The 26,592-nt window shown below is 46.2% G+C and overlaps 2 protein-coding genes across 2 annotated transcripts in view; both read right to left on the bottom strand.

Moving 5' to 3' along the window:
* ITGAE (integrin subunit alpha E) overlaps positions 1 to 25,207 on the bottom strand; it is a gene marked incomplete at both ends in the record, with an annotated part of 86,929 nt that extends 61,722 nt beyond the window's left edge. The window contains one exon of the mRNA XM_080713980.1: positions 25,150 to 25,207. Coding sequence (XP_080570106.1) covers positions 25,150 to 25,207 — 58 coding nt within the window. The remainder of the gene's footprint in view (positions 1 to 25,149) is intronic.
* NCBP3 (nuclear cap binding subunit 3) overlaps positions 25,208 to 26,592 on the bottom strand; it is a gene marked incomplete at both ends in the record, with an annotated part of 42,556 nt that continues 41,171 nt past the window's right edge. Inside the window, 2 exons of the mRNA XM_080714212.1 lie at positions 25,208 to 25,316; positions 25,777 to 25,935. Of these exons, the coding sequence (XP_080570338.1) occupies positions 25,208 to 25,316; positions 25,777 to 25,935 (268 nt within the window). The remainder of the gene's footprint in view (positions 25,317 to 25,776; positions 25,936 to 26,592) is intronic.

Below are 26,592 nucleotides of genomic sequence, written 5' to 3'. Positions count from 1 at the left end.
CCAGACCCCCCTAAATAAATAAATAAATAAATAAATAAATAAAGATTAAAAGTTGGGCTGGAGAGCTGGGCATGGTGGCGCACGCTTGTAATCTCAGCATTCGGGAGGATGAGACTTGAGGATCAGGGTTCACAGACGGCCTCGGCTACTTAGTGAGGCTCTCTGCAACTCAGTGAGACTCAGTTTCAAAATAAAGAATACTAAAAAAAAATAGGACAGGGGGTGTAGCTCGGAGGTCAAATGCCCCTGGGTTCCATCTCCAGACCCGCAAAAAAAAAAAAAAAAAAGAGTTGGGCTGGAGGTGTAGTTCAGAGGCTCCTGGGTTCAATCTCTAGCACCACAAAAAATAAAAAATAAAAATAATGAAGATCCAGGCATAGTGGTACACACCTGTAATCCCAGTACTTGGGAGGAGAATCACAGGTTTGAAGATAGCCTCAGCAAGTAGTGAGATTCTCATCAACCTAGTGAGACCCTGTTTCAAAATAAAAGTTTAGCGGGCGTGGTGGCGCATGCTTGTAATCCCTGCGCTTGGGAGGCTGAGACAGGAGGATCGCACGGGTTCAAAGCCAGCCTCAGCTACTTAGTGAGGCTTTCAGCAACTCAGTGAGACCCTGTTTCCAAATAAAATATTAAAAAAAAGTTCTGGGAGTATAGCCCGGAGGTAGAAAGCCTCTGGGTTCTACCCCCAGTACCACAAAAAAAAAAAAAAAAAAAAAAAAGTTTAAAAATAGTGCTGGGTGTAGCTCAGAGGAGAATGTCCCTAGGTTCAATTCTCAGTACCACATAGACATACATACACAAAATAATAATGAAAAAATATTATGTTCGCCTTATATCAGTTCAGGTAAGATGAACAAATTCCTTGAAATAAAATTTACCCAAACTGACAAAAGAATAAAAGAATAAATATATAATCTGAATCTAGTTCATTACTAAAATTTTAGAAAGAACTCTAGGCACAGATGTCATCACTGATGAAATCTTTCAAACATTTGAAGAAATAATACCAATCTCACACAAACTGTTCTAGAGAGTAAAAAGGAGAGAACAGTTTCTAACCATTGTATGGGGCCAGTGCAACAGTGATACCAAAATCTCACAAGAGCAGTCAGTAACAGGAAAACTGACAATCCTTCTCTACCTCTGAAGATACATGCAAAATAGTGAGGTGTGGTGGCCATGTCTATAATTCCAGTACTTGGAAGGTTGAGACAAAAGAATCTCAGGTTCTCGGTCAGTCTCAGCAATTTAGTGAGGCCTTCTGCAACTTAGCAAAACCCCATTTCAAAAAAATAAAAGTAAAATAGGGCTGGAGGTATAGCTCAAAGTTAGAATACCCCTGTGTTCAATCCCCAGTACCAAAATAAATAAAGTAATCCCAGTACTTGAGAGGCTGAGACAGGAGGGTCACGGGTTCAAGACCAGTCTCAGCAACTTAGTGAGGCTCTCTGCAACTCTAAGAGCCCCTGTTTCAAGATTAAAAATAAAATGGAAAGCTGGGCATAGTGGCATATGCCTGTAATCCCAGCACTTGGGAGACTGAAACAGGAAGATTGTAGGTTCAAGGTCAACCTCAACAAGTACCAAGAATCATCAACCTAGTGAGACCCTTTTTCAAATGAAAAATAAGGCTGGGAGCTGGACGTGGTGGTGTAAGCTTGTAATCCCAGCTTTTGGGAGGCTGAGACAGGAGGATTGTGGTTTGCAACCAGCCTCAGCTACTTAGTGAGGTTCCTTTGCAACTTAGTGAGACCCTGTTTCAAATTAAATAATAAAAAATAGGGCTGGGTGTGTAGCTCAGAGGTAGAATGCCCCTGAGTTCCATCCCCAGTACCATACACACACACACACACACACACACACACACACACACACACACACACACACAAATAAGACTGGATGTGGTGTTGCACGCCTATAATCTCAGTACTTGGGAAGCTGAGACAGGAGGATAACAGGTTCAAGGACAGCCTCAGCAAGTAGTGAGACTCATCAACCGAGAGAGACCCTGTTTCAAAACAAAAAAATTTTTAAAAGGGCTGAAGATATAGCTTGGAGGTAGAATTCCCCTGGGCTCGATTCCCAGTACTAGAAAAATAAAAAATAAAAATAAATAAATAAACAGATAAATAAATAAATAATTGGACTAGAGGTGTAGCTTGTTAATACCACACACAATAAAGGGCTGGGGGTGTAGCTCAGAGGTAGATGCCTATGGGTTCCATCCCCAATACCACAAATTTTTTTTAATTCCTCATTTTTTTTCCTTAGTGGTTCTGGGGATGAAACCCAGGGGCATTCTACCTCTGAACTACAACCCCAGCCCTATTTTTTATTTCTTAGTTTGAAACAGGGTCTCACTGAGTTACAAAGAGCCTCACTAAGTAGCTGAGGCTGGCCACGAACCCAGATCCTCCTGTCTCAGCCTCCCAAGTACTGGGATTACAAGTGTGCACTACCACATCCAGTTTAATTCCTCTTATTGTTTAGTGTATACTTGCCAAAAAAAAGTTAAACTTGACTTTAATGAAGTCATTACACTAACTTCCAGATTTTATGAAATTGAGAGGGAGGAAGGAGAAATCATCCCTGAATGCAGCGACTCCAAGTGACCAAGCTGTGCAGTAAGTCAAAGGCACAAGACCAAAAACACAGGAGAGGGTGCACCAAGACTACAACGGCAATGCGACACAATGTGGGGATCTTGTCTGAATTTTTTTTGGTACTTAGAGCTCCCCTTGATACAAATCCCAGAACTGCAAAACAAACAAACAGAAATACATATAATAAAACAGTAAATGTGCCTGTCGTACAATGTGTCTGAGGTCCAGCAGCCTCATTGGCACTATGTTAGAATAGCTCTACTACAATATTACAACCCTTAATTTATTTTTTAAATTATTTTTAATAAATTTTTATTGGTGCATTGTAGTTATACATCTCAATGGGATAAAAAAAAAAAAACAACTTGTGGAGAAATACATGCAACATCACCCCATCAGCCCCTACCCAATCTCTAACCCCTTCTCTCCCCCTCCTTCCTATCCAAGCTTGGCTTCCTGACTGACTTTGATGTTTAAGTACATCATGAGCTTTAAAGAGTTTCCCTTATCCTCCCTCTTATCCCCTCAGATATGTCACCTTCATTGCTCCTCTATAGAGTCCCTTCTTCATCTAGAGTTCCTCCTGTTACCCATTTCTCCCTAATATTTTGCACATTAAGAAAAGCATCTGATTTCTTTTTTTTGTGACATTTCACTGTAAATGCCATATTTTGTTCTCCCTATTGCTGGGCAAAGTTCCATTGTGTACATATCCCATAGTTTTGAAATCCACTCATTCGTTGAAGGACATCTTGGCTGGTTCCAGTTTGGCAATGGTGAACTGTGCAGCTATGAACATGGTTGTTCATGTATTAGTTTGGTATTTTGGTTTTCATTCTTTTTGGTAGATACCCAGAGGTGGTATCACTGGATCATATGGTAAGTTCGTTTTCCTTCTGAGGATCTTCTATACTGTTCTCCAAAGTGGTTGCACCAACTTGCAATCCCGCCAACAATGTATTAGAGCTTCTATTTCTCCACCTTATTCCCACTTACTGAAAACCTGAAAGCCAGAAGGTGAGTAACTTTGGCAGGATGATCCACTCACAACCAATTTTTTTTTTTTTTAATAGAGATCACTTGGGTCTGGAAATCTGCTGAGAGATTAGGTGAGGCAGCAGCAGCTTCTATTGCTTCCTGGATACATGTTGAAAAAATCTGCTGGCCCTTTGCTGTGAAGCAGGCCCCAGTTCCAGGCCTGCCTCACAACAGGCTCCGGGCCCGGCCCACTGGCCCCAGACCTGGCCTCACCCTGTGGCAGGCTCCGTGCCCGGTTTTCTGACTCCAGACCAGGCCTTGCACACAGCAGGCTCTGGTTACTGTCACTGTGGGTATGACGTTTACAGAGGTGTGTGTACATATATATATATATATATATATATATATATATATATATATATATATATATATATATATATATATATGAAAACAACATGTGTCACTTGCAGAAGTTGAGAGCCCAATTCCCTAGCAGCAGTGGATTTTATCTCCCCACTGAAAGTGGAGGTTCATAACCTCACCATGGAGAGCGGGATCTGCTGCTCCAAGCACACCCTGACCCCCAGCGCAGTGCAGAGGAGCACAGCGGCCATGAGCTGAGGTCTCCTGGGACACCTGGCACAGCGAATTAGCCCAGAAATACGGGCAGGGCTCCCTCCAACTTGCCCCAGACATTTTTCTTACATAGTATGTTGTCCAGAATTCCTGCACATGTGCAGCAAGAACAGTCTACTTTTGGGGAGATATTTTCAAAAATTCAAGGTGGATTGAATTGGATCTCTCTGCCTCTCCCAAATACTGGCCGCCGCCGCTACTGCCATTTTGGTCCGTCTCCACAAAATTTTTTCTTACATAGCATGTTGTCCAGAGTTCCTGCGATGTGGGGCAGGAACAGTCTACTTTTGGAGAGATTTCTTAAAAAATTCAAGGTGGATTTGGTTGGATCTGTCTGCCTCTCCTGAACACTGGCCGCCGCCGCCACCTTCTTGGTCTCTCCTAGAGTATGTTGTTGTGAAGTATTCCTGTGCATGTGTGGCAGGAGCAGTCTGCTTTCTGACTTCTTCTGGGATATCCCTCCAAAAATCATTTTTCTTGCAGTGGCGGGCGCCGCGCTGCAGTCTTGCCTCTAATTCTGCCATTTTCCACTCTCTCTCCTATATTTCAGATAGGATGTGATGACTGGAAATGTTTCTGTGTTGTCCCATTCAGCTATTAAATCAAAATCTGTTGTCCAGGGTTTCTCAGGGGGATGCATATCCTATTCAGCTGCTGCTAACCATCACCACTACGGTCAGGGTTGCCACTGCAGCTGCAACTGCAACCGCCACCATCTTCCTCCCTCTTCAATATTTTTTAATAAAAGAAAACAGTATGTAGCTTTTTCAGGAGTTGGGGGCCTAAGTACTTAGTAGCAATGTGTTTTATCTCCCCGCCAAGAGCGGAGGCCCTCAGCTTCACCAAAGAGAGTGGGTTCTGCTGCTCCGAGCTCACCCAGCCCCAGCACTGCGCAGAGGAGCGTGGCGGCCAGGAGAACCCTTGACTCCTGGGATGCGTGGCACCGGCCAATCCGACTAATGTGGGGCTCCATCTGACACGCCCCAAACATTTTTCTTACATAATATGTTGTCCAAAGTTCCTGAGCATGTGGGGCAGGTACAGTCTACTTTCAGGGAAATTTCCTCAAAAGTTAAGGGTGGATTAGAATGAATTTACCTGCCTCTCCCCAATACTGGCCGTTGCCACTGCCGCCATCTTGGCCCTCCTTCTGAGCATTTTTCTTACATAGTATATTATCCATAATTCCTCAGCACATGGAGCAGGAGCAGTCTTTCTTGGGGGAGATTTCTCCAACAGTTCAAGGTGGGTTGGATTGGCTCAAATACTGGCCATTGCTGCCGCCGCCGTCTCCACCACCTTGGTCCGTCTCTTCTTTCTTATATTTTAGTTAGGAAGTCATGGCTATAAATGTCTCTATATATTGTCCCAATCAGATATTAAACCAGAATCTGATGTCCAGGGTTTTTCAGAGGAATACCTGTCCTATTTGACCACTCCCAGCTATTGTTGCTACAGCCTCGGTCACCAAGGCGACCATGGCTGCCGCCATCTTCCCAGCGATTTATTTACTAAGTTGCTAAGGTTCTCGCTAAATGGCTGAGGCTGGCCTTGAACTTGTGATCCCCTGTACGGGGATTACCAGCATGTACCACCATGCCCAGTATCCCTATCCCCTTCTGTAACATCAGTCATCAGACACTATTTCTTTACTTTGTGTGTGTGTATGATGGGGGGTTACTTGGGATTGAACCCAGAAGCATTCTACCTCCAATCTATAGCCCCAGCCAGATTCTCCTGTCTCAGCCTCCCAAGTACAGGGATCACAGGTGTGTGCCACCATGCCCACTATCAGATGCTGTTTCTGAGCTTGTTTTCATTGGACTCTGCTTCCTCCTGTTCATCTATCGTGTGTCAATTTAATTGGTAGTCCAGTCAAAGAACCTAGACGTCCTTTCCCTTGAACCCCTGAGCCCTAGGCTGAAGCATTCTGCCTGACAGGCTCCAAGCCTGTCCCAGGCTCCTCCCATCCCTGCTGTTCTCCTCCAGGACAGATCTTCCTGCCTCCAGACTCTACCTGGGCACGCCCTCCCCATGCCCTGGGACCATGGCATTTTCTGTGACCTGGGATGACCCTGTTCATCTGTTTACTTAATCCTGTGACTGTCCCCTGCAGCAGACAGAAGTCCCACAGGATGGAGGCTGTGTGGCTGCCTTCTTGTCACATCCCTAGGGCCTGGCACCATGGCCCATGCTTGATCAGCCTGGGTGATCATGGGCTCAAGTGAGCAATTCCAGGTCTGGAAGAGGGTGGTGCTGCCCTCTGTGAATACAGAACTTAGAGGAAGGGTGAGTGGCAGGGTTTGGACTTTGTTTCTCAGCCCATTTTGTGGGAAGCCCTGTGTTTCCCTGCCAGCTAGGTTGTGTATCAACAAGCTGACAAGAAAACAACTAAGAAATGCGGACTCCTGGCCCCCTGGAAGGGAGAGTGGAAGGCATCCACCCTCTTACTGACTGTGCAGTTGATGAAGAGACCTGACCTAAAACGCCAGGGAGAGCCATGTGTGGTGGTGCACACTTGTAATTCCAGCATTTGGGAGGCCGAGACAGGAGGATCGTGGTTCGCGGATAGCCTCAGCTACTTAGTGAGGCCTTCCACAACTCAGTGAGACTCTGTTTCAAAAATAAAGAATAAAAAATCAGCTGGGGGGTGTAGCTCAGAGGTTGAATGCCCCTGGGTTCCATCCCCAGACCTGCGAAAACATAAATAAATAAAAATAAAATGACCACTCTCCCCTCTGCCTAACAGCCAGCTCTATGGCCCTTCTCAGCCAGCCAGCAGCCAATCCAGACCCTGAACAGAGGAACTCACTTGCCCCAGAACCCACTAAGCATCCTATGATGCTCCATCTGCTCTGACTAAATCCTGCCTTGGTCAGAGTGATCTATGATTAAGTCTGTCTCCCCCAAACTATGATCTGATCTGAGTCATCTCAGATGACTACCCCCAACTACCCCCAACCACAAAGCCTGGCTCAGCACAGTGGCTCTTAGCACATTTCCGTCCCTGTGCTAAGCGGAAATGGCCTTGAGAATGTCAGATGAAGCCAGATACTCCTGTTCCTTGCCCCACCACACCCCACTTTTGCTTTGCTCAGTGTACGGTTAGAGGTCTTGGTGAAAGATCTCTGAAGGGGGCCAGAAAGGGGAGAACACAAGCAGATACCATCACAGCCATCCTCCCCGAGCACCCATGGTCATCCAGGCACCACACCAGGCACCACACTATATGCTGAGGCTCAGAGAGGTTGAGCAATTTGCTCATGGTCCATCAGTAGATTGAATATTCATGTCTGGGGTACAGGCTGCCTGGTACCAAAGCCTTTAGGCAAAAGCTGGAGGCATGCCAGGCATGGTGGTGCACACTTGTAATCCCAGAATTCAGGAGCCTGAGACTGGAGTAATCACTGTTCGTGGACAGCCTCAGCTACTTAGTGAGGCCCTCTGCAACTTAGTGAGACCCTGTTTCAAAATAAAGAATAAAAAATAGGGCAGGGGGTATAGCTCAGAGGCTGAATGCCCCCTGGGTACCATCCATCCTCAAACTCGAAAAAAAAAAAAAAAAGCTGGAGGCTTGAGGGGCTGGTAAATAAGGAAGGAGCAGGATCATAAATGGCTGTGAGGACCTGGGCATGGCTCACTGTCATACTAGCCACTCACGGGCTGGGGCAGAGCCCTGCTTCAGAACTGGTCCTGAGGGCAGCAAGAACTGCTCACTAAGGCAGAGTGGTACTAGTACCTGTGTGTGGGGGTGGGGGTGTCCTGTATTTGTTGAGCTTTCCCCATGAGCCAGCCAGTGTGGGCCTTCCCTTGCAGCAGGGGCGGTGCAGGGGGTGCTATGTTTGTTGAGCTTGCCCGGGCCTGCCCATGCGGCTCACCTAGCTTCTGGCGTTTGCTTTTACCCAGATCGTGAACCCCCTTCCTTCCTGCTTCCCACTGAGATTTAGAAAAGGGCAGCAAAAAATCAGCTCAGTGTGGTGGTGCACACTTGAAATTCAGTATTTGGGAGGCTGAGACAGGAGGATCTCAGGTTCACAGCCAGCCTCAGCTACTTAGTGAAGTCTTCTGTAACTTAGTGAGACCTTGTTTCAAAATAAAAATCAAATTGGACTTAGGGTGTAGCTCAGAGGTAGAATGCTCTGGGTTCAATCCCCAGTACCATAAAATTAAAGAGAAAAAAAAAAAAAGGAAAAAAGGGACGAGGGACAAAGGAAAGGAGAAAGAAAGGGAGAGGAGGAAGGGAAGGAGGAAATCGCAAGGACCCCAGAGGCAGAGGCAGAGGGTTTTGAGTTCAAATTCGTGTTCTTCCACGAGGTCACTGAAGGCTAGGTCGTCACCAGGCTTCAGTTTCTGCATCTGTGACAAGGGGCTGTGCCAGCCCAGGGCCTATACGCAGAGGCCCAGCGTTAGAATGCTGATGGTTGTGCCATAACCGCAGATGAAGTCTGCCACATTCTCTTTCCCAGCCTTGCTGCTCTCTACCGCAAGCCCCCTCACAGCTGTCAGACACCAGGGCTCAGGCAAGCCAGTGTCTGTCACCACACTACCCACAGGGTGGCTCCCCAAGCTGTTCCCAGCCACATGGGCCTGCCGAGTCAGACTAAGAGCCCCTCCATCCTACCAGCCACCGCGCTTGGCTTCCCCAGCCCCCGCTGTCTCCTGTTGCACTAGACATTTAAAATACATACTCTCACAGTTCAATGGCCATCCCCGCTCCCAGTGAACTGAGGCTCAGAGGCTATGGTCTGCCCAGATCTATGCAAGGAGAGGCTATATAGGAGAGGGATTAGACTCAGGTGTCCTGATGTCTGGACCAGAATGCCCACAAAGGCTATTGGGGGAGGAGATCACACCTCAAGGCCATCTGCACAGCCCTGCCTGGGGAGCCGCTCATAGACCACACCCTCAACCCGTCCCCTGAGTCACTTTGGCAACTCAACCCCAAACTTCACAGTCATCCGAGATCGCCCCTCACCCTCTGCCTGCTACCTAATAAGAGCGGTCATGAGGCTTGAGCACTACTGTGTGCTGGGAACCATGCTAAGCACGTTTCCTCCCTAAATATTTCTCATAAGTGCCTCCCCTTCCCCATGCCTGCTGTCTCCAACACCTGCCATGAACGGGACCATGACCAGCCTCCTCACTGGCCTCTCTGCCTCTCTTGTCTCCAGGACTCCACCTTCTATAGACAAATGTCTCTACTTGTTCCAGACCTTCTATGGTTTCCCATTGCCCTCCCAGTGAAGTCCAAGCTTCTTTAGCCTGGCACTTGTGGGCTCTACACTTCTTACACCACCACAGTGGACTTCTCAGGTATGTGGTACACCCCATGCACCCCATATACTGCACACACCTCCTGCTCCACACACCCCCCATGTGCACCTATGCATACCACATATGCCCCATACCACCGGATATACCCTACACCACATACCCTGTGTGTGCCACACACCCATGCATACCATGTAGACTGTTACACACTATACATACCCCATACACACCCCACACAGCATACATACCCATATATACCCATATATACCCCACACCTTACACACCCCAGACATACCTCACCCACCTTACATCCCCCATACACATGCACACCACATACACTCCATATCCTTCACATACACCCCATATATATTCTGTATGCACCATAAACACCCCATACACATGCACAACCCTCAAACAAGCCAGTTTTCCAGAACAGGTCAAAGCTGTAGGGCCCACCTCCGCCCACCTGGCTCACTCACACTGCCCTTCTCTGACATTTCGCCTTGGCTGCCCATGCCTACCCTACTGTGGGTGTCCTCTATAGCCCCCACTGGGGCCAGGCTGGCCATCATGTGTGTTCTCATCACACAGGAGCCCAGGGCATGGACAGTGACCTACCACTGGGGTCAACACCTCTGGAGACCTCACCCTCCATCTTCCCCATACAACCAGGTCTTTGTCCCTGTTTTCCCTGGGTGACCACATCTGGTCTGTTTGCTAAGGGCCTCCTCAGTCTCCCTCCCCAAGGACCAAGGCCCACTTGCACACACTTGTGCACAGGTGCAGGGCTCCAGGCCTCAGGCTGAGCTGGTGCGGGCAACAGGGCAGGCCTTGGCCCCCAGTTCTCCTCTGAGACCCAGGAGGGAGAAGGAGTTGCTGTAGCCATGGAATGAGTCAGGGCTGAAGACTGACCTGGGGACCCTAGGGCCATATCGTAGCAGGGCTTGCTGAGGCTGGGGACGGGGTGTGGGTGGCTCTGGGTTTCAATGTGTCCGCATAGCTGAGCCTAAAACCTCCCTTGGATAACTGGTGCCTCATCTGTTCCCATGGGTGACATCAGCACAGTGAGTGGCCTGGAAGGCATAGGTCAGAGCCAGGCCAGGAAGGCGCTGGAGTAGCTCCAGCCCAGGAAGCCACAGGCACAGAATCAGGGCCTGGGCCTGAACTCAAGGTCTGAAGGCTCTTCTCGCCCTCCCTGGCACCTCCTTTCCTCCATCTCAAGCTCCCTGGCCCCCAAGACTCAGTACAGTGTCACCTTCTCCAGGAAGCTCCCCAAGACTGGCCTATGCCCAAGTCTGCTCATCTTGCTCTCTGCTGTCCATCACCCTGAGAAAGGCCCAGGCCTCAGAAGAAGTTTGATAAATGACACCTACTCACAAAGGTGCCAAGGTGATACAGGAGGGGCTGCAGGAGACAGAGATGAGCAGGAGCCCCGGATGACGATGCCAGGGTTAATGTCCTAGACCATGGAAGTGCTTTGACACTAGAAGGCAGGATACAGGCCTGGGCTCAAGCCCTGTCTTTTTTTTTTTTTTTTTTTTTTTTGCAGTACTGGGGATAGAGCCCAGGGTCATTCTACTTCTGAGCTATACTTCCAGCCCTATTTTTTATTCTTTATTTTGAAACAGGGTCTCACTAAGTTGCAAAGGGCCTCACTAAGTAGCTAAGGCTGGCTGCGAACTGCAATCCTCGTCTCAGCCTCCCAAATGTTGGGATTACAAGTGTGCACCACCACACCCAGCATCAAGCTCCGTCTTTACTAGCACTTGCCTGCCTCCCTGGAGAGTCACTGCCTGCTCTGGGGCTCAGTCACATCCTCTGGACCAGAGTCTAAATATCTCCAGGTACTCTTGGTGGGTGGGGAAACATCAAAACCTTAACCATAAAAAAGGTGAAACCTGTTCCACAATCCACATATGACAAACATGAAGGCTAGTCTTAGCCAGGCGTGGTGGTGCATGCTTGTAATCCCTGCGCTTGGGAGGCTAAGACCAGAGGATTGTGCATGTTCGAAGCCAGCCTCGGCTGGCTTAAGAGACCCTGTTTCCAAATAAAATATAAAATAGGTCTGGGAGTGTATTCCAGAGGTAGAGGGCCCCTGGGTTCCATCCCCAGTACCACCAAATAAATAAAAATGAAGGCTAGTCTAAATCATAAAATACATAAAGGAATTTCAATAAAGGCTTGATATTTCTATTATGACGATTTTGATGCTTTTTTTTTTTTTTTGCAGTACTGGGGATGGAACCCAGGGGCATTCTACCTCCAAGCTATACCTCCAGCCCCATTTTTTTTATTATTATTTTTGAAACAGGATCTCACTGAGTTGCAAAGGACCTCACTAAGTAGTAGCTAAGGCTGTCCGTGAATCATGATCCTCCTGTCTCAGCCTCCCAAATGCGGGATTACAAGTGTGTGCCACCACACCTGACTTGATGCTTTTAAAATATCAAAAATATGTCTCAAAATATGTTTTGCTGGTGCTAGGGCAAAGCAGGGGCCGATGTGGATCTGCTTCTGGGTGACCTGACCTGCATCACTCTAGCATTGACCCAACTTCCTGACACACTAGCACAAGCTGGCCCAGCCTGTCTTTCAGGGAGAAGGTGGGCTCCTGGGAACCTTTATATTGCTATGCCTGATGTCCACTTAATTGCCTGGCCAACTTCTGACCAGGGGGAAACCCCAGGGAAGTAGGCCTGGATCACTAAGTAGGACAGTCCTGGCCTTAGGCTTGATCTGAGAGCTCTAGGGGCTCCCCCTGACCATGCCACCTTGTCCCAGGGGCCAGAGAGCAGGCTCAGAACTTGGCTTGTCCAAAGCACCTCTGTTGAATTTTGTTTTTTAAGAGACAGGCTCTGGCTGACTCTGAACTCCTGGGCTCAAGTGACCCTGCTGCTTCAGCCTCCCAAGTAGCTGGGACTATAGGTATGTGCCACCATGCCTGACCATGGGGGGTTTAAAGATCAGACTGGGACCCCCCTCCAGGCAGAAGGAGTGCCTTCCCCATCTAGCCACATGCCACAGGAAGAGGAAGCTGGACCCTCAACCTCTTGACCCATGGCCTCTTACCAATGCTCATGTACTCTCGGGGTCCTCACTCCCACTAACCTATGCTCTGTAACTGAAGGTTGCTCTGCTGGATGGAATGGGGCCTCTGCACTCTGGAAACTAACTGGCCCAGATTTAAGGACCTGCCCTGAGTGGGTATCCTGGAAGAGGAGGCTGGCTAGAGATGGCACTCAGTAGCAGAGCCCTGGAATCTGAGAAGCAATAGGCCACCAGCACCATCAGTGCAGAGCCTCAGAGGCCCTTCCCAAGTCTGGAGACCTGACCCACCCAGGAAAGCACTTCCCTGGGAAAGCTCCCACTTTCCCTGGCCTCTGGCCCTAAGCCCCACCTGACAGGCAGAGTGTGCTCGGTGGACACCAACTGGAGCTGAGGACAGCAGGGATGGGGCTGACTTACTGGCCATGAAGAGTAGAGTGTGGAAGGGCCACATCCCAGCCGGAGCAGGAGTGGAGGCAGCCATGCACAAGTTGAACCGTCGAGCAGGAAGCTCCTGATGGGCCTGAGTGGGCGCTCAGCTTCCCCTCCTCAGCTGAGAAGACGGGAGGCGGAGACAGGGGCACATGCAACAAGGACCCACAGGCAGACAGGCCTCTCAGACAGAGCCACTCCTGCTGTGGCTTCCTCAGCAGCTGTAGGCTGGGTGCTGGAAGTTTAAAAACTGTTGAGCCGGGCGTGGTGGCGCACACTTGTGGAAGTGAAGACAGGAGGATCGCACAGATTCTAAGCCAGCCTTGCTGGCTTAAGAGACCCTGTTTCCAAAAATAAAAATATAAAATAGGTCTGGGAGTGTAGCCCGGAGGTAGAAGGGTTCTATCCCCAGTACCACCACCAAAAAAAAACCAAACCAAACCAAACCAAAACCCTGTTGACCCAGCTCCATTACTCCAATAACTGGACCCCCACTTTCCTGGAACGGTGAGCAGCATCTTGAAAGGGGCTGTGGTTCTGCGTGTCTTTGGCAGATGCTGGAACAATAATAATCCAGCCCACTGTATCATCCATGTGACTTTCTGACCCCTGTCCTGTCTCAGAACCCACCACCATTCAGCTCAGTTTAGCTCAGCTCCCAGGCCAGGATCTTGGGTGGTGGTTACCTCAGCATGAGACAGGGTCCCTTCCATAGGAAGTACCTCCACAGCCAGTACCTGGGCGCCCATACGCCCTTGCACTCAAAGCCTGGGGCTTTGGAGATCCAGGTGATCAGAAACTGTTCATAGCTCTGAGAGGGTGAAGGGAAGGAAAAGAAGGGTCAAGGAAGGAGAAGGGAAGAATGACTAGTAAAATAAATGTGGCAAAATGTTCTTTGTTCTATCCTTGGCTGCAACCACTGCCACTATCCAACTATGGCTGAATTTTCTTTAAAATCTGGCTGCTGGAGTTGAAGCTTATTTCACAGGGCTTTGAGCTTGTAACCTAATGGAAGAGATGACTCCATGAATCCCTCAGCACACCTCTGACCCATCCCAGCCTTTCAAGGACTAAATTGCTGACAGGTAGAATCATATTTAAGAGCCACCCTGATAATCTGTCAAATGTGCCTGTGTGATAGCCTCGCAGAGAAGGAACCTTCTCCACACCGCTGTTCCTCAGGCCATGCAGGGAGCATCGTCCAGGGGGCTGCACTGGTCAACTCTGCACTTCAGCCATGGTAGCTACTGAGCCGTTCAAATGTCACCCCTGCAACTGATGAACTGAATTTTACATTGTATTTACTCTTAATTAAATTTTGAAAGGCAGCATGTCACATCTCTCACCCATTATGTCTGCAGCCCAGAAAACACTTTGAAACAATAAGGTGTTAACATAGACAATGGAGTTAAATTAATAATACATTAAAATCAATTTTATTCTGTTTCTCATATCAAAAGCTTGTTTGGTCAAAGTTCTGTGAAGACTCAATGACACTTCAAACATCTTTACATTGTCTGCTTTGATTTGACAAAATAGTTATGTCAAGATCTTTTATGGCTGATTAGAGACTGTAATTCACTATTTTCCCTCATATCACCCAAAAGGGAAATTAAACAGCTAAAAAAGTAAAGTTCCAGATCTGAATTTGACTACCACCATGATGCCAAGCACCCTAGGGTCGATTATCCTCACCACAGCTTGTGTTGGGCCTGTGGCTCATCTTCCACCACCCATGGCTAGTGACTCTCCCCTCCCCAGTTTATCCAGAAATCCAAGGGCACTTGGCAAGGCTACATGGGAATCCTCTTCCTATCACTGCCTGGAAGCAAAGGTAATAGCCCAGAGTCACAGAGCAGAGCCATGGCACAGCAGGACTAGGGCCTATGATTGCAGCTCACTCAACACCTCTGTAAGAAGCCAAATTTTGTGCTTGGAGTATGAACTTGAGGGTACTTCAGGGGGCAGTAAACATCAATAACTGGATGCTGGTTAGGGAGCAGGACCATTTTCTCCCCCTTGGCTGGCCCCTAGCATGCTCATGTATCCAGCATCTATCTAAGATGTACTTCTCCAAGCTTGTCAGTGCCTCTAAACACCAGCACACAGAGGGCCTCTTTAAGCCCATCTGATGGTAACACTTACCTTTTCCACAAACTCAAACTTGAGGTCCTCAGGTTGGGACCAGGCTTTGTTGTGTAATGTTCCTCCCTCATACTACTGTTTATTTGACAAGTACATACTTAAACCAAAGAAATAGGGAAGTGGTTTCCTAACTCATTTCTATTTATTTATTTATTTATTTAATTTTTGCGGTACTGGGGATGGAACCCAGGGGCATTCTACCTCTGAGCTACACCCCTAGCCCTATTTTTTATTCTTTATTTTGAAACAGTGTCTCACTGAGTTGCAAAGGGCCTCACTAAGTAGTAGCTGAGGCTGTCCTCAAACCGTGATCCTCCTGTTTCAGCCTCCCAAATGCTGGGATTACAAGTATGCACCACCAAGCCCGGCTTCATTTCACTTTAAATAAATGCCAAGTGAACTTGAAAGACATCCTACAACATGGACTAGACTGTAATCTTAAAAACGTCAATGTCAGCCAGGCGTGGTGGTGCATGTTTGTAATCCCAGCATTTGGGAGGTTGAGACAGGAGAATATGGGTTTATGGCCAGCCTCAGCTACTTAGTGAGGCCCTTTGCAACTCAGTGAGACCTGGTTTCAAAATAAAGAATAAAAAAAAAATAGGCCTGGTGGTATAGCTCAAAGGTAGAATGTTCCACAAATTAAACAAACAAACAAACAAAACATCAAAGTCCAGAAAAGCAAAGAAAGACTGAGAAATTGCTACATATTAAGGAAGAAAAAAGAAAACTATTAAAGGCAGAATAGCACTTGGTGCTGAAGTGGATCCTGGACCAGAAGGGAAAAAATGCTTTAAAGACCATTGTTGGGCCAGCTGGCAAAAGTGAAGCATGAACACAAATTAGCAGCTTAACGATCAGACTTTTTTGATATTTATTATACTAATCAGACACATTTCCCAAATTTGATAACTACACTCTGGATACATGAGAGCATGCCCTTAATTTTCTTAAGGAGTCTAAGGAAAGGTACAGTTTAAAAAAACCTGTACAGTAAAGGGAAATGACTCAAACTCTTCAGGGCTCTGAGAGGGGGAAGGGAAGGAAAGAAGGGGTGTGAGAGGACTGAGATGCAGGCTCCTGCTTGAAGGGTTAACGAAGCAACTCTGGCTCCTGAGAAGCAGCTTGGAATCCCAGGCTGGGAGGCAAGCACACTTCCTATAATCAGTGAGCTATGAGTCTTGCCAAGTTGCCTTCAAGGTCAGGAAGCAGCTCCGGCCCTCTCTCTGAAGGTCCTTCCCAGCATAGACATCTCTCAGAAAACTTATTGGTATGATAAACAGCTTGAGATGTTATGAGCAGTCACAGGAATTCTTTGCTTCTAATTGTAAAACAAAAAGTTGTTTTGAGACTAGTCCTTTGGCTTTACTCACACATCTATTGTTGCTTTAAGACAATCTTGTAATGTGTAAAATAGTTAATTTGTCTATGGATCCCATAGAAGCTTTCTCTATAAAAGTCTGATTGCTCTTTCAATAAAACATGCAGTGTACATGAAACCTGCATCCCGTGTCCCCGTGAATCGGCCTTACCCTTAGGTCTCCAGTGCACTAGACACTGACAAAGGAGCAAGGAAGGAGAAAGGAAGAATGACTAGTAAAATAAATGTTGTAAAGTGTTCGTTGTTCTATCCTTGGCACTGTGCTATGATATTTTAAGTTATTTCAAAATAAAAGATTTTTACAGGGATAGAGAAGGTGTGCAGCACGCGGTGGACCCGTTCTAACTTGAAGTCAGAAGCACCGGTGTGGCCCACCTCCAGGAGTCTGTCCCCAGCCCAGCCGTAGCCTCCATATGTGAGAAGTGGAAAGTGGTTCCCCCACTCACCTGCATTCCCAGTCCTAGGAAGCTGGAGGGGTGAATCTGGAAAAGCAAGGATTGCAGGGGAGCTGGGAGCAGAGCATGGATAATTAGTACACCATTGACAAAGGCCTTCCATGCGCTCATCTGAGGGTACCCAGATCTTACAGATAAGGATGCTAATTCCTAGAGAGAGGTTAAGTACTTTTCCCAAGGCTACATGAATAGGAAATGGCTGAGCTGGCACCCAGATGGGTCTGTCTCTTCCAGAGCCAGTACTCTAAACACACAAACTCTCCTTTAACTCCATAGATTTTTGGGATCTGAAAAAAACAAGGACCACAAATACAGACTTACATTATTATTTTTTTTAATAGACTAGCATTCTTGCACTACTGGGTGCTATGGACTAAATTGTATCCCCTTCCAAATTCCCATGTTCACTCCCCGCCCCCTTTGGCAGTACTTGGGATTGAAAACCAGGGGCATTCTACCTCTGAGCTACACCCCCAGCTTCTTGTGATCCTTCTGTCTCAGCCTCCCAAGTACTGGGATTACAAGTGTGCTCCACCATGCTTGGCTCCCATGTTGACATTCTAACTCCCAATGTGGCTGTATTTGGAAATATGGCTTTCAGGGGGCAACTATGGTTAAATGAGGTCAAACAGTTGAGGCCTGGCCCTAAGCCCATAGAACTGGTGGTGTTGTAAAAAGGGCCACATGCTCACACAAGGGGAGGCCACGTGAAGAAGCCAGGAAGATGGAGTCTTGCTGCACCGGACTGCAGACTACCAACCTACAGATCTACAAGGAAATAAATGTCTGTTTATTAAGGCACCCATTCTATGTTGTCATGAAAACTGGAACAGACTGACACACTGGACTACCTTCCCATGTATACACCAAATGTAAGACTGAGTGATGGATGTGTATGTGTGTACACACACTCATGAGCATGACTCTACTGGGGAAGGGGGGATGAGTAGGGAGAAGCAAGAGGGAGAAGCCTCTTGTCCTTTTATAATTGAGGGGCTGGGGGGCACATGGGTCATGGGACCAGGTTCCTTGCTTACCCTACATTTATTTATTTATTTATTTATTTATTTATTTATTTATTTATTGTAGTACTAGGGATTGAATCCAGGGGCCTTCTATCTCCAGGATACACCCCCAGACCTATTTTATTTGTCTTTGGAAACAGTCTCACTAGGTTGCTGAGAGCCTTACTAAGTTGCTGAGATTGGCTTCAAACCTGTGATCCTTCTGTCTCAGACTCCCAAGTACTAGGATTATAGCATGTGCCACCACGCCTGACTCCCTGACTCCTTCTGGACTTTTTTTTTTGTGTGTGTGTGTGTGGTACTGGGCATGGAACTTAGGGACATTCCACCTCCAAGCAACACCCCAGCCCTATTTTTTCTTTCTTTTGTTCTTTCTTTCCTTTTTTTTTTTTTTTTTTTTTTTTTTTTTTTTTTGCCAGACTGGGGATGGAACTCAGGGTCATTCTACCTCCAAGTGACACCCCTAGACCTATTTTTCATTCTTTATTTCAAAACAGGGTCTCACTAAATTGCAGAGGACCTTACTAAGTAGCTGAGGCTGTCCATAAGCCACAATCCTCCTGTCTCAGCCTCCCAAATGCCAGGATTACAAGCGTGTACCACCAGCCTGGCTTCCTTCTGGACTTATATTCCCAAAGCTACTTGGAAAGTATATCAAGCATCCATATACCACATTTGAACTAGAAGGAAATCTGAAGATCATCCCAGATGAGGCCCTCAAAAGAAGGAACCTGCAGAGTCTCCTCTGGCTGAATATGAGGCCCTAGTCCTGTGGCCACCATGCTATTTGACTTTCCCCAAAAGATATTCTACCTGAGCTAAAAGTGCTACCAACTGTTATGGGCCCTCTGAGGAACCCTGGACCATGAGGAGAAGAGGAACATATCACAGGATCAAACATTTCTATGGCATCCCTAGGGACAGAGACAGGGAGGTAGTATCTTCTCTCCTGCCAGTGGTGTGGGCATCTTCTCACTGACCTACAACTGGTTCAGGGTTGAGGGTGACAGTTTGAGGTCACACAAAGTCTCAACTATTTAAGACTCTGGGTATCCAGAGAAGGCCTCTGGAATTGCTCACAAAGATAAGAATCCCCAAGCAAGGTATGACTTTGGTAGGTTAAATACCATTCACACTCTAGAGTTTTATTTATAGCCCCACAAAAGTTCTGTGAAATGCATAGTTTCACAGGGATTTATTTTTAAAAACTGCAGTATTTTTTTCTTCTAAGATTTATTTTATAAACATGTAAGTTTGAGATGTTTGTTGTTGGTCAAATTATGCAACAATCTGCGTTTAAGAAAATGTGCTACTCTCAAGGACTATTGAAAGCATTTTCTCTTTTTAGGTCTTAAAAAAGGTTTCACTTCTAATTTATGTTATATAAGGATTAAAAGTAAATACCCATGCATTAAACTTACTTATGCAGACGCCAGAGCTGTTGACTCTAGTCAAAATTAGCATATCACACCGGACGTGGTGGTGCACACTTGTAATCCCCACGCTTGGGAGGCCGAGACAGGAGGATTGCACAGGTTCAAAGCCAGCCTCTCTGGCTTAAGAGACCCTGTTTCCAAATAAAAATATAAAGTAGGTCTGGAAGTATAGCCCGGAGGTAGAAGGGTTTCCAGGAACCCCAGTACCACCAAAAAAAAAAAAAAAAAAAAAAAAAAACCCAAAAAACAAAAACCAAAAATTAGCATATCACCAAAACCTTAACACTGTTCCTCCAGAGAAATCTGAGAAATGCTACATTAGGCAGAGCTGCTAGGAAAGAGCTGTTCCTGGTCACCTACTTTGATTCTGGGTGGTTGTCACTTTCCTTACCAACAGGACAGAGTTAACATTAAGGGCTGGCTCAGGGGACCCTCTCTGGGAACCTCTCTAAGTGCCCAAGAGCTTCTTTTCTTCTTATCTTGAGGCAGATGAGTGCTTTTCTAAAAAGTATTCTGGACCACCTGCATTATTTCCTAGAAAATTTTTTATTGAGCTGGGCGTGGTGGCGCACGCTTGTAATCCCCACACTTGGGAGGCTGAGACAGGAGGATCTCCCGGGCTTGAAGCCAGCCTCAGCTACTTAGTGAGGCTCTCAGCAACTTAGTGAGACCCTGTTTCCCAGTAAAAAAATATAAAAAAGGTCTGGGAGTATAGCCCGGAGGTAGAAAGCCTCTGGATTCCACCCCCAGTACCACCACCAAAAAAAAAAAAAAAAAAAAAAAAAAATCTTTATTGAGCTGGGTAAGCTTCAGCTCACCTACGGCCAGATCATCAAAACTGATGTTTATTGAGGTCTAAGGAAAATTTTTGTTACACAACATTAGTATATACACCACTGAATAATCTTTCCCTTTTTTTGTATCTGTTAGGCTTATCTAGAATTGTACTAGCCTGCAGACAATGGAGCCAGAGCTGGGCAGGGTCAACACAATTCATTAATTTCCTGAACACTTTGAAGCACTACTTATTTGGGCCTGGCCCGATGTGAGGATACAGAGAAAACAACATGCAGACACCTGCTCATTAAGAGCTCACAGCCTAGAAGGAAAATAAAACACAAAAACCAGACATTGTATGTATATGGCGGAAAAAAAAACAAGGACTGGCCTGTAAGACACCCCAGGGCCTCAAAGGATGGGGACTGAGGTTGGGGATTTACAAACTCCATTAAGGTTCATGGAAAAATCTATTAGGTGCCAGGCAGTGGTAGGCACTGGGAAAATCCCGATGAACAAGCCAGATGTGGCCCCTGCTCTCACAGAGCTTACAGTCTAGCAAAACAAACTATGAATAGGAAATCACAGTCCAGTGTATAGATACGCTGAGTGGTGGTGGGGGGTGTACAGTGATTAGGCATTATACAACTTCACTTAGTTAACACAATGGTATTTGTCTGGAAAGATTAAAAAAAAAAAAAAAAGACAACTACAAGTTGCTTGGGCCATTCCACCTTCCCTCAGCCTGAACAAGTTTGTCCTCTGCTGCTCCTATAGCCCAAGTTTCCAAGCGCCTCAGAAGTGACCTTCCCACTAAGAGTGCTTCTAACACCTGTCAGTGGGTTTGCCACAGCATGGCCCTAACTACAGGCCAACTACTTCACCTGGTGCTCAAAGCAACAGTGAACTGTTCCCACACAGGAAGGAACCAACTCTAAGGGATCTTGAGATGTTGGTCTTCATTGTGGTGCTTGCCGTGGTATTTTCAGGGGGATTTTGATTATACTCAATTATGATCTTAGGCACTGACTTTATAACTTACTCTGGAGTCAGCTAAGAGTCCTTCATGGCAGCATCATGGGACACAGAAGGAGCTCATACTTAGCTCTGGAAATCTAGGACTGTCTCCTGGAGGGGCACTATGATCTCAAGCACGAGGGAAACAAAGAAGGCAAGGCTAAGGCAGAGGTGGGAGAGGGCTGGGGAAATGCGTCCCTAAGGATGTGCACCGTGTGGCGTCTGATGAGCTCTAGATGGATCTAGGGCGCAGAGGGCAGGGAGAATGGGTGGAAAAGGCCAGAGATGCTGCCAGAAGCTAGATCTTGACCAGCTTTATAAGCTAAGAAGAGTTTGGGATTTATTCTGAAGGTGATGAAGATCTGGAGAGATTTCAAGCAGAGGAATAACAGGATCAGATTTTCATTTAAGAAAGTTCATCTTGAAGCTGGGTGTGGTGGCGCACGCTTGTAATCCCAGCATTCGGGAGGCTGAGACCGGAGGATCACGGTTCGCAGATAGCCTCAGCTACTTACTGAGGCCCTCCACAACTTAGTGAGATCCCTGTTTCAAAGTAAAGAATAAAAAATAGAGCAGAAACCGGGCATGGTGGCGCACGCTTGTAATCCCAGCGCTTGGGAGGTGGAGACGGGAGGATCGCACTGGTTCGAAGCCAGCCCCGCTGGCTTAAAAGATCCTGTTTCCAAAAATAAAAAAGTATGAAATAGGTCTGGGAGTGTAGCCTGGAAGTAGAAGGGCTTCCAGGAACCCCAGTACCACCAAGAAAAAAAGAAAAAAAAAAGCAGAAGGTGTGGCTCGAAGGTTGAATGCCCCTGGGTTCCATCAAAAGAAAGAAAGGAAGAAAGAAAGAAAGATCATCCTGAAGCCTGTGAAAAGTTGCCTGACATCATTGGTCATTAGAAAAATGCAAATCAAAACCACTCTAAGATAGCACTTCATATTGGAAAATAGTAAGTTTGTCAAAGATATGGGGAAACTGGAACTCGCATACATTGCTGGCAGTAATGGAAAACGATATAACTACTTAGGAAAACAGCCCAGCAGCTCCTCAAAAGAGTAAATAAAGATAAAAGTTACCATTTGACTGCAATTTCATTTCTAACTGTAAAAATCCAAGATTAATGACAACACATGTCCACACACAAAAAAAGCCTGTAGACAAATGCTCATAAAAAAAAGGTAGAAACAAAGCTGGGCATGGTAGCACATGTTTGTAATCCCAGTACTTGGGAGGCTGAGACAGGAGGATTATGTAGGTTTCAAAGCCAGCCTCAGCTACTGAGTGAGGCTCTCAGCAACTTAGTGAGACTGTTTCCAAAGAAAATATAAAATAGGTCTGGGAATATAGCTCAGAGGTGGAAAGCTCCTGGGTTCTTTTCCAGTGCCATACACACACAAAAAGTGAAACAGTCTAGATGTCCATTAACTAATGAATGATGAATGGATAAACTAAGGTATATCCATATAATGGAATATTATTTGGCAATTTTAAAAATGAAGTGTGTTCTATAACACAGATAAACCTTCAAGAATGAAAGAAAGAAGCCAGTCACAGATATATGGCATATGATTTCATTTACATCAAATGTCGAGAAGAGGCAAATCTATAAAGACAGAGAGACTAGTAGTTGCCAGGAGCCAGAGAGAAAGAATAGGAAGTAACTGTTAAGAGGTACAGGTTTTTGTGATGAAAATGTTCTAAAAGTGATTATGGTGATGAATGTGCAACTCTAAATATCCTAAAACCTACTACAGTATATACTGTAAGAGGGTAAATTGTATGCTGTGTAAATCATATCTCAATTAAGCTGCCAGTAACAATGAGCATCTGGCTCATGCGGCTCGTGTGCAGAATGGAGGAGGAGTCAGGGCAGAGTCCAGGGGGAGTGGGGCAGGACAGTGACTGGGGCGAGGGGAGGGATTCATGGATTCAGAGATCAGACCAGCTGGGGCAGGAGGGTTTACATCTTGTGGTGAGCTCCACAAATTCTCCTGGGTACCTGGTACCTCTCCCCACAGGGAGCGTGAGAAAGAGAGATGAGGTATCTGCAATTATTATCGAGCAGCAAAATTGTATTTAAAATCTCCAACTAAGAGGAATACAAAATGTGTGTCCTTACTCCCCTCCTGTACAGAAAGTGCCCCAGTTAAACCATGCCAAGCTGTCTGTGGACTGTCCTGATTGTCCACTCATTCCTCAGCCCAAAGACAAAGCCGGGCATCCAGGGCACACTCAAGGTGCTGTAAGACTCAAGTGGCTGAGGCAGGCTGGGGAGTGAGAGATGCAAAGGCCATTACCCTAGGAAATAAAAATCCTCAAAGCTACTTGTTTGGGTTCTGTTTGTGAAAACCTCATGGCTACTGACGTGGGCATTTTTCTTGACTGTGTACCACCTCTCTCCTATCATGTCTTCCCTGATCTCTAGCAGGAGTCTGGTGAGTGCTCAAAGGCCCTGGGGCAAATAAGCCTGAAATGCTGGTGGGAAAGGATCATAACTAGGAAAGAAAAAGGGAAGACTTCATGTTTTCTAAAGCCTACAGAGATGGTGTCAGTTGGGAACCACAAAGATATCTTTAAGCCATTAATAGAACCAGAGATTGTAAGAGGATGGGAATAAGGCCCTGACCACAATCTCTTGATTGCCCTTAGCCAGTCCACTGCAGTGACAGCAGTGGGAAGAGTAAACCACCTCTGAGATGCAACAAAGCCGGAAGCCTATCCCAGCACATTCATTTGTTAGGTAAGAAAACGAAAGCCCAGGTCCACGAAGGGTGCCAGGGGCTGACATCCAGGTCTCTGACTCGCAAACTCTTGCACTTCTCACTCTACGAAACCCACATGCTCTGGGCTCTCCTCCTGAGAACCTGGCTCTGAGCTGTGTGCTTTGCAAGGCAAGAAGAGCTGAGAAGCCTCAGAGGCCTTAGATCTCAACCAGTGGAGAAACTAGGAAGGGGATGGAGATAGGCTATCCAGCAAAATATGATACAATAGAATTTTTTGTTGCAGCCCTCAAGTCTCATAGCCCTTTACTTTCTTTATTAACACTGTTCTGCATTCTCCACACCACACTGTAATCAACTACCAATGTGACATCATCTCAGCTACAAGCAAAGATCTCTAGGATCCAGGGTGATACTGGGTGCAAAACAATCTAGGTAGGTGAAGAGTTGTGGCATCACAAAGGGACCAAGGCTTACTACTTACTATCTTTAACTCCTGAGTTCTAATGAGTTGAAGTAAAATGCTACTTTTAAGCCTACAGAGGAGTACAATATTAAACACTTCAAAATAAAAACAGACAGGAACACAAAAATAATCTATTTCCTTTTCATGGTAAAGCAATCCAAAAGGAGTTTAAAAATAGATAAAAAAAATTTCTGAAACTATTACTCTCATTTGCCAGTTTTGGAAACAGAATAAATTATCAATGTATCACTTCTAAAGTGATAATAAACAAGATCCCATCTCAGATGGATGGATTTTTTTTCCTACAGTGGCCCAAAAGCAAGCTAAAACTATATGTACAATGAAGAGACCGTACAATTAGGATCATTTAAAAATAATGAGACTCCTCTCTTTGCCTTCTTCCAAAGTATATAATATATATTTAACAGCACAAAAAAAGACACCACTTGAGCTTCCCCTGTAGCCAACAGGAAGAATTTCCACATATAAAAATTAAAAATTTAAACTTTCAAATCATTAATATTTTTAAAACATAATACAGACTTAAAAATTGCTCAACATTAACCCATGAACCCACCCCTAGCACGAAAAAAAAAAAAAAATCCGCCAAATCCAGAAGTCAGTTTTTTGTTCCTGAAAATCCCACAGCACTGAACTTGATCTTCACATCAAGCTGACAGCCAGCAAGTGGCCCCTGACAGAGTCTCCAGGGAGGAACGGAAGCACGATGGGCGGTCGCTGCATCTCTGATCTACCTGGGCGGCACTGGTGCACCTCTGAGGCCAGATCCACGAGCCGGACTCGGCCCCCACACTAGGGTCCTGGAAGGGTGAGTTGGCAGCTTCCCTCATCTTCCCCCTCGGAGGCTGTCCAATAAGCACCTGGGAATTGACTTTTCTTGGGAAAAGGGTGCTGGTGACAGCTGTCAGGGCCAAGGCAACAGTGAGAAGTTCAGTTCTCTGCTCTTTGGATGAACTGTGTAAAACATTTCTTTTAAAAGACACAATGTTAAAAATATTAAGAAAAATGTCTACAAAATCTGGAGGGCTGCCCTTTTCTCAAAGGGTAAAGCTTGTGGGGTAGTGGGGAAAGAATTGAGGGCCCAGAACTATAATTCTGCAGCAAAAGATAGAGAGATACCCTTCAAGATTCGTCACATTCTTAAGACATCTTGCTGAAGGAGCAAGAGCTGAGGGTGACTGTGAGGAGCAGGAAGGGCGCCAACTCCTGCAGGACAGGTTCCTACCGCGCACCCTGCCCTGTGCAAGAATGCCGGGCTTTGGGGAAGCTGCCACAGGCCTGAGGGACATCAGGACTCTGCCTCTGAACCAGAGCTGCTTTCCCGACTAACTTCAATCTGGAGAGATGGTAAGTTATCTAACCGGCTCTTCTTTTGGCGAGACTGTTCTTTCTCCTTAATCAGAGCCCCCCACGCCCTTTGTAGCTCGGAGTCATCTTCCTCAGTACCGGGGGCTCTGTGATCCACTTTCTTCATATTCTTTTCTTTGGTCTTGGGTGCAGATCCTAAACGAGTCCATAAGCTACCTGTTTGAGTAAGAAGGCATTTGAGTTTGACAGTTAATGCCAGAAACCAGGGTAGTCCTGCAGAAGAAGGAGCACTGCCACTGATATGCAGAAGACATTGGGGGTCTGTAGCACTTGCCACTACTGTACAGCTCTGAGTAGATAATCTCATTTCTCTGGCTGCAGCCCTTACTTTGCAAATGGGGGGGTCAGTGGGAGAGTCTCATTGCTGGAGATAGGTGCCCCAACACCAGGTGCATGAAAATCACCTAACAGACTCCTTCCTGCCACACCTGGCCCTCTTGGGTGAGATTCACCATACCATGCCATTTATTCTGCCAGGAAGTTGCAGCTCTAACATTCTACCTCTGAGCTACACCTCCCAGTCCTATTTTTTTTTTTTTTTTTTTTTTTTTTTTTTTGCAGTACTAGGGATGGAACTCAGGGACATTCTATCTTCAAACTCCAAGTCCTATTTTTTAATTTTATTTGGAAACAGGGTCTTACTGAGTTGCAAAAGGCCTAAGTAACTGAGTCTGTGCTTGAACCACAATTCTCCCATCTCAGCCTCCCAAATGATGGGATTACAAACATACACCACAATGCCTGTCCTATCCATTAATTTTTAAGGAATATTTTATTAAAACCTAACAGAGAAATGTGTTTAAAATTTC

The sequence above is a fragment of the Muscardinus avellanarius genome, assembly GCF_963383645.1.
Source record: "Muscardinus avellanarius genome assembly, chromosome: 16".
Taxonomy (NCBI): domain Eukaryota; kingdom Metazoa; phylum Chordata; class Mammalia; order Rodentia; family Gliridae; genus Muscardinus; species Muscardinus avellanarius.
Note: the sequence above shows the minus strand (reverse complement) of the source record. Positions and strands in the feature narration are given on the sequence as shown.